The sequence below is a fragment of the Danio aesculapii genome, chromosome 16 (assembly GCF_903798145.1).
Source record: "Danio aesculapii chromosome 16, fDanAes4.1, whole genome shotgun sequence".
Taxonomy (NCBI): Eukaryota; Metazoa; Chordata; class Actinopteri; order Cypriniformes; family Danionidae; genus Danio; species Danio aesculapii.
In genome coordinates, this window is record NC_079450.1 from 24,221,792 (window position 1) to 24,242,892 (window position 21,101).

The 21,101-nt window shown below is 34.4% G+C and overlaps 1 protein-coding gene across 3 annotated transcripts in view; it reads right to left on the minus strand.

Moving 5' to 3' along the window:
• Positions 1 to 21,101, minus strand: part of klhl32 (kelch-like family member 32) — a 34,568-nt gene that overhangs the window by 12,647 nt on the left and 820 nt on the right. For all 3 annotated transcript variants that reach the window (XM_056475943.1, XM_056475942.1, XM_056475944.1), the window contains exons 2-7: positions 20,872 to 21,093; positions 18,587 to 18,702; positions 17,637 to 17,817; positions 8,672 to 8,779; positions 5,496 to 5,594; positions 3,334 to 3,549 (exon numbers count right to left, since the gene is read on the minus strand). In XM_056475943.1, the coding sequence (XP_056331918.1) occupies positions 3,334 to 3,549; positions 5,496 to 5,594; positions 8,672 to 8,779; positions 17,637 to 17,817; positions 18,587 to 18,609 (627 nt within the window). In that variant the 5' untranslated portion in view covers positions 18,610 to 18,702; positions 20,872 to 21,093. The remainder of the gene's footprint in view (positions 1 to 3,333; positions 3,550 to 5,495; positions 5,595 to 8,671; positions 8,780 to 17,636; positions 17,818 to 18,586; positions 18,703 to 20,871; positions 21,094 to 21,101) is intronic.

The following is a 21,101-nucleotide window of genomic DNA, read 5'->3' on the forward strand; positions in this document are numbered from 1 at the left end:
ATAATGCTATATATTGATATCTATTATATGCATAATGGTTTGAATTAAATGTTTAAATATGTTTAAATATATGTTTAAACACTTGAGCTGAATGAGCTCCACAAGTTTATGAAATCACACAATGCATTATGAATCAATATTCAAGCTTTAGTGGATGACCATCAACCGTCTGTTAAAACTAGTGAGCTAGAAATTATGCTTCAGCCTACAACAGAGTATATACAGGAATCAGAGAGGGAAATTCAATACTTTTTAAGACACTTTCCATAGATTTTAAGACCTTAAAACCACTTTCAACCGGAAACACTGGCGAGATTTTAACTTACAGTATATTTACAAAATATTAATGTATGAAACTAATTCAAAACTAAAGCATTATTCATATACTGAAAACAATATTAAATCTAGCTAATTCAGCAGGTTGGCACCTATAGAACTGCAGAAATAATGGTGTTGCCTTGGTTACTGCAGTAAACAAAGAAGCAGGTTTGTATTGATTTCATAAACTGCACAGCATCCTGATATTCGCAGATTTAATTCAGGCAAACTTTTGCATTTGACCATACATTGCAAAATTAAAAATGCTGTAAAATTTAATACCTTGCAAAATAGCATTTAAAACTTTTTAATACATTAATTAATTTTTAAGGACCTTAAATTTCTCTACACTGATTTATCAACTTTTAATATTTTTTAAGACACCCTGTAAAATTTACAATTCGCCAATCACCAAATGAGAACTCAAATCAACATTGGTGAGTATACGTGAGTATAATGTTACTTGCCAGTTGCCCAATAACTTTTTTTTTACTAATTTCTGAGAAAGCTATAGAGTTTAGAACAATTATCAAATTATGTAGACATATTTTAAATGTATATTTATGTAATCTGATGTGCTGTTTGAGTTTGATTCACTTTTAGATTCTTTTCACATTTCCGGGTTTCTCAGCAGCAGAAGGTGTCATGGTTGGGTAAACTTAGAGCGCAGTAAATGGGAGAGTACAACAAATCATTTTTTACAGCCCTATTTGCTGAAATAATAAAAGAAAAACTCCCCAATGTTGTTATCAAGACGTTCAGAAAAAGAAAAAAAAATGTGTGAGACTGATAAAGGCAGACAGAAGAGAGAATAACGTCAAATTTACTCTCAGCCCCATAGATACTCCATTACAAACACCTCACGCAACCTGTAATTAGTTTTTGTAATTTGACTCAAAGATGATATAATACATTCATAAATACATATCAATGTTCATACATTTTTAAATAATCTAAATATTAAAAACTTTCAAAGATTTAGGATTATGATGACCACTAAACACGTCATAACAGTCTTGTGAAAAGGGTCCATAAGGTGGACTTAAAATTAAATCTGCCAAATACCTTCCAAAGTTTGAAATGATAATAATTTAAAAATATGTTGTCAACAAAAAAAGAAACATTTCAAAAGAGGTTTCCTGTGATTTTGCATACAAATAAAAGCTCTTTGACAGGTAGGCATGGGCCGATATAAGATTCTCACGGTATGATAACCTTGGACAAAAACATCCCGGTTTCACAGTATTGTGATTACTGCTCTAAAATCTGCTCTTTTTAAATGTCTGGGTAAAATGTCTGGGTTCCCCTCTGAACACAATATATTTTATTTTGTCAAACTTATTTTGGAAAAGTAAACATGTCAGGCTAAATAATTCAAATAAATCATTGACTTCTGCTGTCTTCATGTTTCAAAAACACAGATTTCTTTACAATTTAAAATGGCATCTTAGGATATATTTTCTGCTAGAGATACTGTTGTCCTAAAAAACTTAAAACAAAACGTAAAAAAACGTATATATATATACACACACACCATAGGAGCGGTATAGCAAAAGATTTTGGTGGTTTTAAAACCTTGACTTTTCCAAACCGCAGTATACCTTGAAAACGATTATAATCCCATGCCTAATGGCAGGGGTGCTCAAGCCTGTTCCTGGAGATCTACCTTCCCGCAGAATTCAGCTCCAACCCTAATCAAACACAACTAAACCAACTAAGTATGATCAGAAAGAGCACTTGGTAATTAATTAAGTGTGTTTGAAGGTTGCAGCTAAACTCTGCAGGAAGGTAGATCTCCAGGAACAGGCTTGGGCACATCTGCTCTACGGTATTAACCTTATTCGAAAACGCAGAAGTGCGCTTGTTTATGCGATTGTTTTAGAGCTTCCGATTCAGTCGCCTATGGGAGAAATGACTAGGAATAATAAAAGTCAGAAAACGGTCAAACTACTAGCTCTACAAACAAATGTGTCCATTACTATAGAGACAAAGCAGAGTACTATAATAAGAAAATATCAATTTGCAACATCAAGCAATGTAGAGAGCTGTTTACAATGTTTAAAAATTAGACCAAAAGATTCAAATGGCTGCACCCACTCATATGCGAAGAATAAGCTCAATAACGTTAAAAGAAAACTAAGCAATAAATATTAGTTTTATAAATGTACTATTATCATTAATAAAAATAATAATAACAACATTCTATTTAATAGTAATGATTTCATTATTATTTATTAGTAGGCCCTCTCAGTATTTTACCTCTCAGGTCACGGTAATTAGGTAAGTTATTGTATAATAATGGTTTGTTCTGAAGACTATCGAATATTGTCCTTAAAATGGCTCTTAAAAAATTAAAAACTAATTATTAGAATTATTAGCGCCCCCCTAATTTGTTTTTTTTATATTTCCCAAATGATGTTTGCAACAGAGCAAGGAAATTCTCACAGTATGTCTAATAATATTTTTTCTTCTGGAGAAAGACTTATTTGTTTTATTTCGGCTAGAATAAAAGCAGTTATTGATTTTTTAAAAAACATTTTAAGGTCAAAATTATTAGCCTCTTCAGGCTATTTTTTTGGATTGTCTACATAACAAACCACTGTTATACAATAACTTGCCTAATTACCCTAACTTGCATAGTTAACCTAATTAACCTAGTTAAACCTTTAAATGTCACTTTAAGCTGTATAGAAGTGTCTTGAAAGATATCTAGTAAAATATTATTTACTGTCATCATGGCAAAGATAAATTAAATCAGTTATTAGATATGAGTTATTAGAAAACTCAATTTAACATTAAATGATCAGGAAAAAAAGGTTACGTTTTAATTGTCTCCATCAATGTAGATGTGTCAAAGTTTTACACCCTGTTTACAACAATTCTTTATTTGAAAGTTTTCAAAATCTGACCGAACAAAATCCAATGCAAATCTCAGATATTCAAACCCCAAGCTGATATTTTGCAGCTCAAAATGTTTTGGAGCATTTAAAGTGAGTGAATGTGCGGCCCACACACCTGCCATATTTCCTCTTCGCTGAGGGAGGTGAGGCGGTCGCTCTTCAGCACTTCCCTGAGGAGCCGGTAAGGAAGCAGCAGCACCTCCTCTTGTCTGCTCCTCTGCAGCTCCGAGAGGTGGTCCACCACAAAGCCCACCACCGCTTCCTCCAGCGCCGGCAGGTGGAAGAGATCTGCCAGCCTATACAGGTCCAGGTAATTAAAACTGTTCAGCTCCTACAGACACAAACACACACAATATAATAAAAACAGGCATATTCACAATCAGAGAAGAGAGTGTTTATAAAGGTAAATATATAAAGACAAACTAGTTCTACATTGTAACATGCATACAATATTAGATCCACACACACACACACACATATTTAATTGTCTTATATAGTAAATAGGTTAGTTTAACAGAGCTGAATCCCATCAAAGTCCACAATGTCTGAAAAACATACGAGTGTAAAAGCATAAGTAAGAGAAAGAACAATAAATCTAGCTTTTGGATGCTGCACAGATGCTTCACACAGAGAATGACTGCCATCTACAGGTTAGAATAAATATAGAGCACATTATTAAATGCGGTAATGAGTTAGGAAGAGGCTCAGGTGGAATCTCTGCAAATGTTTTTCACATTTCCTGGTCTAATTTATAGGGAAAACTTATGGTACTCTGGAGGGTAGGCTCAGAATTAGGAAATAATGATTAGGATTTCACACACAAAGGCTTCAAAAGATTTGGGATATACTGTAGCACAGAGTAATAAGCCTATGATTCTTTCAGCTTATGGCTTATACAGATTAAACAGCTGGTATATGACGTTTTATACAATATAATTATACAAATACATACTGATATATACTGGCAGTTTGCAGAATCTGTAAAAATTTTAATAATTGTAACAAAAGATACATTTTCTGAATAATATACAGTTGAAGTCAGAATTATTAGCCCCCTTTGATTTTTTTTCTTATTTTAAATATTTCTTAAATGATGTTTAACAGAGCAAGGAAATTTTCACAGTATGTCTGATAATATTTGTTCTTCTGGAGAAAGTCTTATTTGTTTTTATTTTGGATAGAATTTTTAAAAAAGCCATTTTAAGGTCAAATTTATTATCCCCTTTAAGCTATATTTTTTTCAAATGTCTGCAGAACAAACCATCGTTATACAATAACTTGACTAATTACCTTAACCTGCCTAGTTAACTTAATTAACCTAGTTAAGCCTTTAAATGTCACTTTAAGCTGTATAGAAGTGTCTTGAAAAATAACTAGTCAAATATTATTTACTGTCATCATGGCAAAGATAAAAGAAATCAGTTATTAGAGATGAGTTATTAAAACTATTATGTTTAGAAATGTGTTGAAAAAATCTTCTCTTCCTTAAACAGAAATTGGGGGAAAAATAAACAGGGGGGCTAATAATTCTGACTTATATTACATAAAAAATGTTTACATTCATTCATTTTTCTTCCACCTAGTCTCTTATATAAGGGATAGCCACAGTGGAATAAACCGCCAACTATTCCGACATATGTTTTACGCAATGCATGTCCTTCCAGCCAGATGTTTATATTTAGTCAATAAAATAATGTTATTAAAATAACCAAAAGTTTGAATTTACTAAATTAATGTTTTTAATACTGGGCGTGTGTGGTTACCTGGATGATCTACTTTTTTTTGTTGTTGTTGTTTTGCTATGCTGTGGAAGTTCATGAGTGCCTTGTTTGTTCTGAACAACTGCCTGCTGTGCTTAAGAGGAATCCTCTAGGCCCTGCAGATCCAGCATCTTTTGTGTATTTGAACATTTTCAGGCAGTCACTGTGTGATTTTAAGATTCAACTTTTCACAGTGAGGACAATTTAGAAGTTCAAACGCTCACTCATGATGTATTAAGAGCTGGGGGTGAAAACTTTTGGAGATCACGGCAAAATGTGCTTCACTCGTTTTCCAGGAAAACCTACAAGTATGCTTCTGCTACTTCTTAATGGCAGTACTTAATGAAAAAAAGAGGATATTTCAACAAAATCTTCATCCTGTTCAAAAGTTTTCACCCCCCTAAATTCATTGCATTTTCATCTAGGACATTAACTGACCATTACCAAAACTTGCAATGTTTTCTAGGCAGATGTAACTCATAAACACACCTGAATGAGCTGGTAAATATTAACACACCTGAATGAGATAGTGTGAACAGAGACTGAGCAGTTCCAGTAGCTGAAGGTGGCTTCCAGCTGACAGGACATCCTGTATCACTCCTGGCTCCAGCATGATCTACAGATAAAAGATCAGAGTAAGACTATCTGAAGAAACCACAACAACATTGCTTTATCTTTCTGTCAAACTCAGAGGTCTTCAAATATTTCAGGTCAAGGGTTCCTAGAGGAAGAGAGAGATGGAGCATTAAATATTGCATAGAGCTGAATGTTGCATCTTAAGTCTAGCCTAAAGCATGTACTATATGCCTTTAAGAAAGAAAAAAATAGCAGTTTTTTTAGATAAAGATAATGATCAATACTTTTCTTCCTTTCATTACCATAGGGTCTTCATTATTCATTTTTATAAAGAACTTTATATTTAATAAGTAAAAAAACTTACATAAAAAATTATAACATTTTCCCAAAAATGTTTAAAATGTCTTACACGTTTCAATGACAATATCATTAAAAATGACTTAATGTCATTTGTGTAAAATGTAAAATGATTAAAAATATATTAAAATAATCCAATTAAATACATTTTAAAATTTACTGACCCCAAACTTTTGAATCTCAGCATACATTTTACCGGACCACCTCTGACATTTATCAAATCTTTGTTAGCAGCAGGGTTAACTTAAATTATATTAAAACCATATCACTAACAACCACTTTGTTGGTTTAACTGAAATAAATTAGTTAGCTAATTATCAAAGAAATATTTTTCATTATGTTATTTGATTTTACCTTGATGTATTAAAATGAATAAAACATGAAAACCTGTTAAAGAAAAAGTGATTAAGATGGCAAATACACAGATAAATAACTTTAGCTACCAATATAAGCTACCAATATAAATCTAACAAAACATTTGAAGCATTATTAAAAGCTACAATAGTATCAGAAATACTAAAATCAGTGTTTAGAAAAATACCACCAATCAGAAACAAAACATTAATATATATTTATATGCTTTGTTTGACAACTAAATCAGCACATTTTATGCAGATTCACAGTGATGGCAATGCTAGTTGGACAGCCTGTTTCAGGTTACCTAGAGCAGCCAGAAAAGGCAACGGGACAAACAGTTATTAAGTCAGATCTCAGATCTGATAGAGATGCAGATACAACCTGTGTTTGTTTTATCAGTGTTATTGACCACATGAACATGCAACCCAAAACAAAATCAGGATTTCCAAATATCGACAGTGTGAAATCCTTGCAAAAAATGAATTATGTTTCTGTATTTTTATTTTAACTTGCTTAGGTAGAGTAGCTTGGCCCTCAGTCTCTATTAGAAGAAAAATGCATAGGTATTTGATCATCTATAAGGCCATCTTGTGGATGTTGCCTTCACATCTCTGTTGTTTTATTGACCTTATTCTCCCATGCGTAAATGTTCCCATTTTTACATTTGTTTTTGATTTTTCGATTCAGTTGCCTATGGGAGAAATGACTAAGAATAACGATCAAACTTCTTGCTCTACAAACAAGTGTGTTCATGACTATACATAAAAAGTAGAATAATATAATAAGGAAAAATCAATTCTACATGCAACATCTACATATCAATGGAAGTGAATGAGACAGGAAGTCTTGAGCCAAAAAGATTCCATTGGACGTGAAGAATAAGGTCAATACAAAAGAAAACACTACAGAAATAATCTCTTTGTTCTCAAAACTGTTATACTCTCTCATTTCTTTTTGTTCAAACTGAATTGAATAAGAAGGCTTATATGTATGCAGCTCCACCTGACTGGAATATTCTTCAGTCTAAACTGAAATGACAAAATTTGGTGTTTTTTGATCATTGATCATCAAAAAAAGATATTAGGCAAATGAACAGTGACTTAATGATTTGTAATTATTTGTAAGCGTTACTAATGATTTTTAATCTGAGAGTGTTTTTCTGGTTAAACATTTCTTCATTTAATTTTCCTTCAGCTTAGTTCCTTTATTCATCAGGGGACACCACAGCGGAATGAACCGCCAACTTATCCAGCATATGTTTTACACAGCGGATGCACTTTCAGCTGCAGCACAGTACTGGGAAACACCCATACACTCTAACATTCACACACATCCACTAGTTTAGGCCAGTTTAGTTTATTCAATTCACCTATAGCGCATGTCTTTGAACTGTGGGGGAAAACTGGAGGAACCCACGTGAACCAGGGAGAACGTGCAAACTCTACACAAAATTGCCAACGGAACCAGCCAGGACTCGAATCATCGACCTTCTTGCTGTGAGGAGGCGACAGTGCTAACCACAGAGCCGCCGTGCCACTCTGGTCAAAGAAATGTTCAACAAAAATGTATAAAATGACACTTAAATAACTTGATGGCACATTTAATTCAGAATTACATTTCTTCATTACATTTAAGCTTCAAAGTGGTTAGCACAGTTGAATTAAAGCAACAAGGTCGCTGCTTCGAGTCCCAGCTGGACCAGGAGGCCTTTCTGTGTGGAGATTGCATGTTCTGCCCTACGCATGTTCTCAAGTTTAAGTTCAGAGAAATTGGCAGTTCATTCCACAGTGGCAACAAAGCAGGTGAATAAGCCGAAGGAAAGTGTGAGTGTGTGATAGTTGGCCTAAAAATAAAAAATCTGTCAGAATTCACTCACGCTCTACACTCCTCCTTGTTCAGAGTTTTATTTTTATCACAAAATTAAGTGATGGACACCAATAACTATTGACTTTCATAGCATTTTATTATTAGTATTATAGATGTCAAACATGGATGTTCTAACATTCTTCAAAATATCATCTTACAGGGTACAGGGTAATACATTTTCATTTTTAGGTGAACTCCCTTTTTGAGGACAAGATGTCCTCAAAAACTAGACAAGAACAAACCTGGTGTCCTCTACAATTCTCATTATTCCTAACACAAACTAAACCACTTGAATTTAACTTGAAACTCATAATCAAAACTTTCTAAGTGGGAAGTGGGACATTTTGTGATGCACCAGAATAAATATTACTATTCTCAAGTGTTTCACGTATCTGCTCTTATTTGGAGAGTGGATTCTTAATGGAGACTTTACAGAACCAAGAGACTTTGAAGCACAGCCAGTTTTGTTTGCTTTGCATGTTCTGGTGTGTATGCAGCTGTGTGTGTGTGTGTGTGTGTGGGCTATGCTGAATTTACCTGGCCTGTGTAGGCGAAGTCCAGTGCGTGCTTCAGTCCCACACTAGTCACACCCTGGAGGGTTACTTCATCTGCTTCACTCTCCACCATACACAGACTGAACATGGCCTGAAGACACACATATACACACATATACACATATAACTCATGAACTACGGGACTAGAGTAATACTGCATCCTGTAAATAGCTGGTAAAGCACAAACGTCAATACACTGCTCATTCATGTCTGAGGAGTCTGAAAGAGAGTCCATAAGGAACAATCAGTGGATACTTTACTTTCACACACAAACACACACACACAGGCAAAAATAGAGAGACCAAGACCAAGAGGCCAGAGCTGTCCCGCTGTGTTCTTTGAGAGGAGTACACTAATCAAAAGCATTGATTGCTGTCACAGAGTGAGTGTAGGACGGTCATTGATCAGAGCCAGTGGAGAAGAGAAAGTCGAAGGACATGGATCATCGTTACACCTCCAAACAACACTGATCAAACCTAACCGCTCCTAATGATGAACTTCTAGCATAAAAAAAATATATATATATACACACATACATATATATATATATATATATATATATATATATATATATATATATATATATATATATATATATATATATATATTTGCTCCATCTATCCAACTGTCTATCTTTTAGTGAAAAAAATAAGAGGTCATTTTAAATGTTCAGTTTCTCTGGATTTACAATTTTATTCTGCAAACTATTGGTGGCATTTCTGCCCAGTTTAAGATAAAAAATCTTTACCCCACAAGTCCAAAGACATGCGCTATAGGTGAATTAGGCAAGTCCTTAGTGTATGTGTGTGAATGAGAGTGTATGGGTGTTTCCCAGTGATGGGTTGCAGCTGGAAGGGCATCCACTGCATAAAACATATGCTGGACAAGTTGGCGGTTCATTCTACAGTGGTGACCCCAGATTAATAAAGGGTCTAAGCTGAAAAGAAAATGAAATGATGCAAAATGAAATGTTTTCAGTCATTTTTATTCATTTTTAGGTAACACAATGATGTTTTAACTTCAGTATTTGATTTAGAATTCAGATTTTCAATCACACCAAATGAAAACATTTGCAACTTAAAAAAATAAAATAAATAAAAATAAATGCTCTAAATAATCTCTTTTAGGATTTGATCTACATTGTGCCATTTAGGTGACTTTAAATTCAAATAAGATTGTGCTCCTTGCCCTATTTACTAAAGCGGGTGGAGCTATAAGTGCCTATGTGTCACCCTAGCGCCAAATTAAAAACTCTAATGGTGGATGTTTATGCTAATGAGGGAGAGATCGACACTAAAGGGTGGGGCAAAGGGAGAATGTTAATCAAAGTCAATCAGAGTATGGGGTGAAATGGTAGATCAGTGGTGGCATGTCTGTGTGGAGTTTGCATGTTTCCTCTGGGTGCTTCGGTTTACCCAAAGTTCCCTGTTTTTTTTTTTTTTTCAAAAACATGCGGTATAGACTGAATAAACTAAATTAGCCGTAGTGTATGTGTGTAAATGAGTGTGTATGGATGTTTCCAAGTACTGGTTTGCAGCTGGAAGGGCATCCACTGTGTAAAACATATGCTGGAATAGTTGGTGGTTCATTCTGCTGTTGCGACCCCTGATGAATAAACGGACAAGGTCAAAGGAAAATGAAAAATTAAAGAAAATAAAATTAATTATTTTATCACTAGAAGCTGACTATATTCACACACATTTCTCCACCCAAACCCCTGTATTTAAACCTTTAAAGAATTAGCTAGGTTATTATGTTAACTAGGCAAATAGGCAGGTCATTGGACAAAAGTCTTTTGCTCTGTAGCCAATTAAAAAAAATACATATTTACTAATAATATTGACCTTAAAATTGCTTTAAAAATTTTTAAACAGTTTTAATTCCAGCAAACCAAAAAGAAACAAAACTTTCTTCAGAAGCAAAAATATTCTATTAAATACTGTGAAAATGTCATTCCTCTGTTACACGTCAATTGGGAAATATTTGAAAAAGAATAAAAATTTGACAGGAGAAATAATAATTTGGAGTTCAACTTTATATATACATGCCACTCGGTGTCGAATTAAAGAAGTCATAACTCTCGGACAGAGATTAAGTTTTGTTCTTGATCAAAATTAGCATCAGTGCCCAGTCCTGTGAAAGAATCAATAGACATTTAATGCAGGTCTTGGCTCAGACCGAAGTCTCTGTGAGCTGAAAATAGGAGCCAAGTCTTTTATCTATGTCACCTCACCTTTAGAAACCGTTCTTCCAGAAGTACGTCACAAGTGCCTAGTACAAGTCTAACATGTTTTTCTGTTTTCTATTTTAAGTGTGGCACATTTTTAATGTCTTGACCAGCTGGTATTCAGACTTTCAGAAGGACTCATTATAGCTAGAGGGTTGTTTTTTTCGACTGCTACTAGGAGAGCTGCTTACTGGGACACCACTGCCTATCAGCAAGACTTACTGTCAGGTTTTTTTTTTTTTTTGGAAGGGAATTGTGTGTAATAAGGATGACCAGGCCTGAGTCACATGTCTGACTAGATGACTTCTAACCTTGGAGAAGCAAGGCAGGCTGGTGAGACAGCAGTTTTAATAGCTAATTTGCATATAGCGCATTTTTTTTTTGTGTCATTTGAAATTATGAATCATTCAAAGCCTCACATCAGTGTTTCTGTCATTGCTGCACTGAATCTTAAGCAGCGTGCAAAAGAAATCCTATTCCATATCAGTTATGAAGCACAGTTTTACGTCTCATTTGCAATAAAAACACATTGGCTTCTCGCGCAACATAATAGCAAGTGTATTTCTCTTGAATTTTCCTCACAGACCACAGATATAAGCAATATGCAGCACTACCTGTGTAGTTCGATAAATGAACAAATGACTCCTATGAGTCGTAAACTAATACATCAGAAACAATTAAGTCTTTTTCCCAGGGATGGGTTGCAGCTGGAAGGGCATCCACTGCGTAAAACATATGCTGGATAAGTTGGCGGTTCATTCCGCTGTGGCGACCCCAGATTAAGGGACTAAGCCGAAAAGAAAATGAATGAATGAACAATAAAAAGTCTTATTTCCAAACAATGACTTTAATGAGCTGTATGTTAATGAATAAATCAAAAGAAAGATTACCAATTCTAATCAGTCTAGCTAATCCCTCACAAAACTCAGTCATCCAGAACAGTTACTAAATCAACATTTGATTCACTGTCTGATTCATAAAGTTATTATTGAAATAAGTTAAACAGGTTCATTTTTTAAAGGGTTAACTCATGCAAAAATTTAAATTCTGTTTTTATTTCTGTTATATTACTGTTATTAATTACCCTCGTGTCCTTCCCATACACTGAGACATTTGCTTATCTTCAGAACACAAATGAAGATATTTCAGATGAAATTCGAGAGCTCTTAGACCCTCTATACCTATGGACTATGGACAATACGATGCTTGTGTATTGCACTGCTGACTCTAGAGGCAATACATAGTACTGTCTAAGAAACATACACAATGACCTATCACGGAAGTGTAGACAAAGGCAACAAAAATCTTTTTTTGGAAGACCTGTGTTCTTAAAAAGAGTTTTTGGGGCTCTGTATCGAAAGACATGGATCATCGTTACACCCCCAAACAACACTCTTCAAATCCTAATGATGAACTTCTAGCATAAAAATGTTTTTATTTGCTCTATCTGTCCAATCGTTAAATTATATGTGAAATAATAAGAGACCATTTTCAAATGATCAGTTGCTCTGTATTTACAATTTTATTCTGCAAACCATTGGTGGCATTTATGCCCAGTTTAAGATAGAAATGTTGTGCTTTAGAGCATTTAGAGCCTAAATTAGCCTAAATTAGTTGAGTTCACTACGGACAATACGATGCTTGTGTTGCACTTCTGACTCTAAAGGCAATATATCATACTTTTCGTACTACATCGTAGCATTTAGTTTGGAAGACCTGTGTTGTTAAAAAGTGCTTTTGGGGCTCTGTATGATTACAGCTTATTTGGATTGCATCCAAAATATCTTAATTTGTGTTATAAAGACGAACAAAGCTCTTAGGGGATTGGGCAACTTGAGGATGAGTAATTAACAGAACTTTCATTTGTGGACGACCTAACCATTTAAATCATGGTTAAAAAATACTTTTTTATAATTTATTTGTTTGTTTGTTTGAAAACCCCTTTTCATCTTTGACCTACACTGCACATAAAACTTTTCTTTAGTCACAAAAATGTCTATCTTCAAACATACAATGCATCTACAGTATGTGAATTTGCATTTACTTAGAGCTTTGCTATACGAGAATCTCTTGACTAATGTGTAATGTCATTATTAGTGTTTGCCTTTACTGCCAGTGCTGATTACATCCTTCACATTTAGTCATTAGTGCAGCTGAGGTGTTAAAGCTTGAAAGGGTGTAATATCCTGTTATTTCTCAATGACATCAGGCCTGAAAATAGATCAAGACATATACCACTGGATGTGATTATCACATTTTATGATGAAAATGTAACTGGTGGCTTACCGACTGAACAAAACAAACCTCACTGGTCCAATTCTAAGAAGTTCTGGATGGTTGCAATGATGACCAAATGATCTGCATGACTACACAATGAACCGGGCTAAAACAGCCCATCTCTTTATGATACTGTATGTTTGTGTGTAGATATGAAACACATCCGTCCCCTCCTTTCCTCAAAAGGAATTTTTAATAAGGAATATTTTTGTGTTTCGCTTGAAATGATACACCTAGCCTCAACAAGACTTAAAGGTACAATATGTCAGTTTCACAGCTAAAGGGCGTGTATTCACAACAAACAAAGGCCCCTCTTACCCCTTGGTTTAGAATGTGGTCCTGAAAAATCTCTGTTTCAATGGCTATCTAGCCCTTCCCCTTAGCCCTACGCCTTCAAGCTAAAAAGAATTGGGACACCCCTACCCCTTCACGTGAATGTGCAAAACGAAGGGTATGGGTAAGAAGAAGAGCTAAGGGGTAGAATTGGGATTGGGCCTAAGTATTTAAAACTTATCATCATGGTAGTATCTAAGTGAAATGAGACCGCTGAAGCAGTTGTTGAAATTGTTGAGATGAGCGTGAAGAGGCATGAAAGAGGCTTTTATTAATGCCACAGTCCACCACATTTGGTTCTTCCTGTCATAATAACATTTGGGAAAAAGCAGCAATGTTTTATCATACTAAATAGATTTAAAGTACCTGTTTTAATGCTGCTCTATGCACTTTAAGGCAACATATATTAAAGCATCTTTGGTATTTGCCTGTTTTCTATAAAACCAAACTGGAAATCACGGGTGTATGACATCTTTAGCAGTGCCACACAGAGCATGGTTTAAGTCACAAGTTAAAATTGCTTATTTCTCTGGATTTGACCATTCTTTGAAACATTTTGGCATATTATAGGTACAGAAGTCAGCAACCGTGCTTTAATTCGTCGCAGTTAATTTATCATAAAGGCTTCTCAACACTGTGTTCTACATGAAACAAAACTGCTGCAACTAAAGTTATGCTAACTGTGCACTAGTTCAGTGTTTCTCAACCACGTACCTGGAGGACCACCAGAACTGCATATACTGGATGTCTCCTTTGTTTGTCACACCCATTACACGTCTTTCAGTCTCTGCTAATGAGCTGATGATCTGAATCAGGTGTGCCTGGTTAAGGAGACATGGAAATGTGCAGAGCTGGTGGTCCTCCAGGAACATGGTTGAGAAACACTGCACTAGTTTAAAGTTCCGAGCTTATACACTGAGGCTAATACGCACACACACTGGGTTAACTGTGGCTGATGCTGTTCACATATCCCATCTTTTGTGCGTGCAAGTTCGTTATTTCCAATGGAGGCGCAAGGCTTGAGCATATTGGGAGCGATGGGTGCGCACCTAGTTGAAAGAATGCCGCGAATCACGTGACAACAACTGGACCAATCAGCTTCATATTTTGTAAAGATTATACACATTTCTACTCCAATGAGAAAAAAAATACAAAATGAAAATACGAAACAATTTTGTAATATAGTTGATCAAAAGTGCCGTTCAGAGAGAGGTTCAGCAGCCTTTGACTACATTAGCTTTCTTCAAAAGGTAAATACATAGCTAATATGTAGCTTAGACTTACATTAGACTATTTTCTTTTTGTATTCTTATTTTTATTTATTTGTTTATTTATTCATTGTTCAGTCATTTACTTTTAGTGTAAAATTATTACATATGTTAAAATGTCAAAAAAAAAATTTGTTGTTTTTTTTTCAAATAATTTTAAGTGCAAACAAAAATGGACTATTGTTTGTTTTTTATTATTATTTTGTGCTGTATTATTTGGTTACTGAGCAGCAATAAATAACACTTTACAATATAAGGAGTTTTCTGAAAAATATAAGGAGTGTTTTGAAATTAATAGAATTTCGAAACCGTGATTATTCTTCAGACTATAATTGTACAAACAAAATCTATAACCCTTGCATCCCTATAATGAACAAATCTCACATATTGTGCCTTTAATTATGAAGGTATAGTTCATGCACAAATGATGCAAGACTAATAATACTGTCAATTTGGGATTTATTCCAAACAAAGCTCATTTTGATATTCACAATAGACGTGTGTGTATGCATGTGTCTGATTTAAATCAATTCAAACATTCCACCTAATGAAAATCAGGAATAATAGAAACCTTGCAGGCATAATATGTCAAAGTGAAGCTGTGAGACAGAGCCAGCAGCTTAATTTGATTTGTTGATGCTGCAGCTATATTGACTGAAGCTTTGGATCAGTCCATGTTTTATCCAAACTACAACTTGTCATTTGATAACACGAGCAAAAGGCATCCTCAACAGAAACCAAGGGCTAAAATCGAGAACAGAGGGATCATATCTTATCATTTCAGCCCAACCGTGGTGCAGAGCATCCCTGGAGACATATAGTGATAAATATACCTGCCCTATTTAATTCTGTTCTTTGGACTGTGCACATAATCTTTCCCTCTTTTGCAGGGCTGGATTTATTTCTTCTTTTCTAATCTTCTGAACAAACCAAAATCAAATCTCACTGATACGGTATCCAGGCCGCTGCCGACTTTTCATTTCCCGTCTGTTGCTTTCTTGTCTCCTGTGTGAACTGTACATATTTGCACCAGGATTGTGCAGCTAAAGCACAAAATCCTGTCGTTGTTTACTCGCTGTCATTGTTCCAAAGCTGTACAATTTCTTTGGGACAGAAAAGCAGAGGTTTTCACAGAATGTTTATACTGCTCTTTTCCAATTAATGAAAGGAGTTGTGCTTGTGTTATAATTTCACATTGATAAATAAGGCAGAAAATGTTTGATACATAACATTTGAATGTATGTAAATGGTATTTTGCATGTATCATGGCTTAGTTATACTTTATATGCTTAATGTATGCCTTTTCGTCCAACAAAACAATCAAAATAACAAAACAACAAACAAAAGATAAATTTGTTACAGATTATTGGTAATTTAGTATTCAACTCTTAAGCCCCGGTCAGATCAGACGATTTTTATTGTCGGTTATGAAAGTCACTATGTTATGCGATTTTTTTCTTGATAAAATCTTGACTTGCCGTGGGTAACAAATGTGCCACACTACACGTTACTTCACGATCAGCCATCACGTAACATCTATGACTAACGTAGTTTGCCAAAGCAGTCACAAGTGTTGCGAACTATATTTCTTATCTCAATTTAAGTTTTTTTAATCTTATTTCAATCTCGATAAACACTGATGCTTGCAGACAACTAATAACTACATTATTTAAGGGCATTCCTTATGACATTGATGGGATCAAACTTACGATTACTTTTTAAGATATTTTCTTTGAAATCTAAATGTATATTTTCCAGCCATGGGTTGCTTATTAAACATTCCCTCGCCTGAACTTGCCGTGAGTGAGACAGAGAAAATAATAGCACATCAGCAGCAGCAAGGAATAATCAGATGCTCAAGACATAATCTTAAAAAATAATGACATATTAAAAAATTAGCAAATATATAACTGAGATTTGTGATACAATCACAGTGAAGCATTCATTAAATTCTTATTTTCCTCAAAAAAAAAACAAATCATCATATAATTTGTATATTTTTCTTGGAATAAATATCTAAATCTCGTTTGCTATAATTTTTAACTTAAATTTAATATATCTTTAATTAGTCAGTTATCTATACACAAGAATAATGAATAACATTTGAGGTGATGCACTTCAAAACTTGTCCACTATATGAGTCAAAACACGAATTGCCATGAGATTGTGTTGGTATGTAAAAAAATAATCTAGCCAAAATAATATTAAAGTGAAATATTCACAGTTTCAGAGAAGCCTATATTAAACTGTTTTCACTATTAATGACAAATTTGAATAAGCAGGAAATGCTTTTGCGATGTATTCGCAGCGCTGAACATGATTAGTGATTAGCTCGGTTGGAAGGGTGAGAGAACTCAGAAACTCGTGAGAATGAAGATGTCTGTATATTTGTGCCAGTCTGTCAGATAAAATTGCTTAAAACGGGGGCAGGGCGGAAGATCACGATGCCAGCTCAGCATCATGATGTCTATCGATCCAACCCTAATGAAAATGTATTGAACTTTTGTCTTTAATATAAGATAAAACAGCAAAAACCTATTTTTAAAAATCCTATAATTATGGAATAAAAACATAACATCTCGAAAACAGAAATTATGACTTCATAATTATGACATAAAAAGGCATAACTCCTAATGTCAACATTTTGTTATAATTATGTTTTTATTTAAAAGTTATGACTTATAATCTGGTTTATTAAATGATTTTCAGCTGAATTTAATAGTTTATTTTAAAAGTGTGGCTTTTTTATAGACCACAGAACCCTACAAAATAAAATAAATAAAATAGTGTGACAAAAAAGCATGTTTCTGAAATTAATGAAATCCAGAATGTAAAAATCTCACCCGAAAGTAATCGCTGCATGCTGCCAGGACCGCCTTGTGAGCGTGGAACTTCTGTTCCCCTGCAACCAAAGTGACATCACAGAGCAGTCCGTCCTTGCGCTGCTGATTAAGGGCAGAGAGGACCGAGTCCTGGTGAGATTTGGATTGACACAGCCTCTGTCCTGTCAGCATGTCCTGAGAGCTGAAACACATGAAAAATGAAGAAAAGCTTGGACATTTGTAATCAACTCATCACGGAGGCCTGTGCCCAGAAACAATGAGCTGTTCATGAGTGTATGTGTCTCTCTGACTGCTGTGCACTGCTCTATCAATACATCTATTCAGTAAGTGAGATGTCATTGATTCTCGCTGCTCTCGTGGCCCTGAATAGCTCTTTTCAATGCAACATGTTTAGATTTAGCTCCCATTCACTGCTGTACACTTGAAAAAATGGTTATTTAAAAGTATTGACAGCAGAAACTATGCAGAAAAACCTGTTAATTTATCAATAGTAAGTTACATTACTGTTTATTAACACTGTTTATATATACATATAGTAAAAAATGATGTAATTTGTGTTTATAAAACATAAGAAATATTATTATATTATATTATATAATATGATATTATATTATATTATATTATATTATATTATATTATATTATATTATATTATATTATATTATATTATATTATATTATATTATATTATCACTAGTGCAATAACATCACAGCTATATTTGTTAAAGAAAATAATTTGCTCTTTACCCTACATTTAACAGTATTAGTTAACACAAAGTAGCATGGCATTCTGGGAGATAAACGCTTTGGATGACCTCAGATGTCCTCCAGAGCTCTTTAAATAATGCTGTCCATGTCACAACTCCTTCCATCAGATTCGACAGCGTCTACTTTAAATGAAAGATCACTAAAGGTGCTGAGGACATGGTCACCATCCACTGACGGAATATACCTGGGAGGAGGCTCAGAGGGCATTTTCCTGGAGGTCAGACGAGGAGGAGGATGAACGACTGCTTCCTGCTGACTCTATAAAACACCAGACAGGCCCGACTGAGCATGTGCAGAACTCTACAATTGGAGAACAGAAACAGCAAAGGGTGAGAGTGAATAAAAATACAGCCTGTGCATCTCAATGAAGCTGCTGAGGTGAAGAGCTTTTACAAATTGAAATTAGTCAGAGTGAAATACAAGAAATGAATTTGATTTATATTACTACTTGCTATAGATTTCTAAAAGTGAGATCTGAGAACCACTATGGGGTAAAACAAGGTTAAACACCGGTGCTCTTTACTGTCAAGCCCCATGTAAAATAATACAATACTTTAAAGGTAAGAACAATCTGAACTAGGGCTGTATGATTAATTAAAATCTAATTGCAATTTGAAACGTTGTGATTAGCTAATCGCAAGAGGCTGCAATATGAAATATTTATGTATTATTTAATTTCCCCCGCCCAGAGCAAATGCGTGATTGCCGTCAGTGTGTGGTAGTCTTACTAGCCAATTGAGTGAGCACACTTTTGTTCTGCCCAATCAGAATTGCACAACTGAAATATGCAAAACGCCCACAATAAAAAAAACAAAAAACAATCAGGAATACGTGGACAATTGGGATGATGGTGTCTGCTGCTTCAGAAGCATTAATAAACTTATTAATATCAAAGAAAAACAAGACATCAGTAATATGAGAATATTTTGGTTTCAAAGTCACAGACACCAAACCAAAACAGGTCATTTTAAGAGCTGTCGCAGAATTGTTGCCATGGCTTACAGTTTCTTGACCTTAAGCTTGAATACAAAATTAAATCACAAATCAAATCGCAATCACAATATCTGTCAGAAAAATTGCAATTAGATATTTTCCCCAAATCACACAGCCATATCTCAACAATGTATTTATATAAAAGGCTTTGTTGAATGTTTGCAAATGTTTTGCAAATACTATTTATTGTGAAAATTCTGCTATATGACAGTAACAGAAATGACATACTTCAACTTTATATTGTTTTTGTACATTACAGTGCTTCACAATTGATTTATACAATTGATTTATATTTAAACCTCATAATGCATCAATTATCAGTAAAATATTTTGGCATTCTGGGTCTGTTTGGACCAAGAGAACCATTACTTTATAAAACACTCATAGCTCATATTGTACTGTCTCTTATCAACAAATTCTCATTAAGAATCCAATGTTAAAAAAACTAACTTGAAACAGTATCATGGTTTACCATATTTCTGCATTTACACAATTTTATCAAAATATATATATACAGGGCTTGAACAAAGAAACTGAAACACCTGGTTTAGAGTATGGTGTAGGGCCTCCTTTTCCAGCCAATAAAGCATCAATTCATCTTGGGAAGACAGATACTCTGCAGGACAGGTATCTCGACAGTGGCCTAAGGGATTTTGAGCTATTCTTCTTGCAGAATAGTAGCCAGGTCACTACATGATGCAGGTGGAGGAGAAAGTTTCCTGACTCCAAAACACCAGTGACTCAATAATATTTGGATCTATTGACTGTGCAGGCCATGAGAGATGTTCAAATTCACTTTCATGTCTTCCCTTTGAATTTTTGTTCTTTTCTTAATATTTCCCAAATTATGTTTAACAGAGCAATGAAATTTTCACAGTATGTCTAATAATATTTTTTCTTCTGGACAGTCTTATTTATTTCATTTCGGCTAGAATAAAAGCGGTTTTAATTTTTTAAAAAACATTTTGAGGTCAAAATTATTAGCCCCATTAAGCTATATATTTTTTTCGATAGTCTACAGAACAAACCATCGTTATACAATAACTTGCCTAATTACCCTGACCTGCCTAGTTAACCTAATTAACCTAGTTAAGCCTTTAAATGTCACTTTAAGCTGTATAGAAGTGTCTTGAAAAATATATAGTCAAATATTATTTACTGTCATCATGGCAAAGATAAAATAAATCAATTATTAGAAATAAGTCATTAAAACTATTATGTTTAGAAATGTGTTGAGAAAATCTTCGATCTGATAAACAGAAATTGGGGAAAAAATAATAATTCTTAATAATTCTAACTTTAACTGTATAACAATAATAAAGTAAATGGTGCTAAATCCAGGCCAGATTTTCTGTATGAAGATACAAAACAGAAGGAATACAAATATAACCTAGACATGCTTTCGAGTGATTCACACAGTAAATATTCATCCAAAGCAAAACAAAATAGAAGAAATATAATAAAAACACCACTCACCTTATTGATGCACAGTGTTCTGGAACACAAAACAGCTACAGGCAATGTTCATTCTGATCTGAAATCAGTCTGTCTCAGAGCCTCATGTGATGGTCAAATGGTTTAAAGGCAGAAAGAGAGAAGGTGAACTGATGCAGGACTCAGTTGAGTCTAATGGCCCGTGGAGTCTGAAGCATCCCAGCAGATATTGATCTGATTACAAAACGACCTTCAGCCGCCAGACTGTAGAA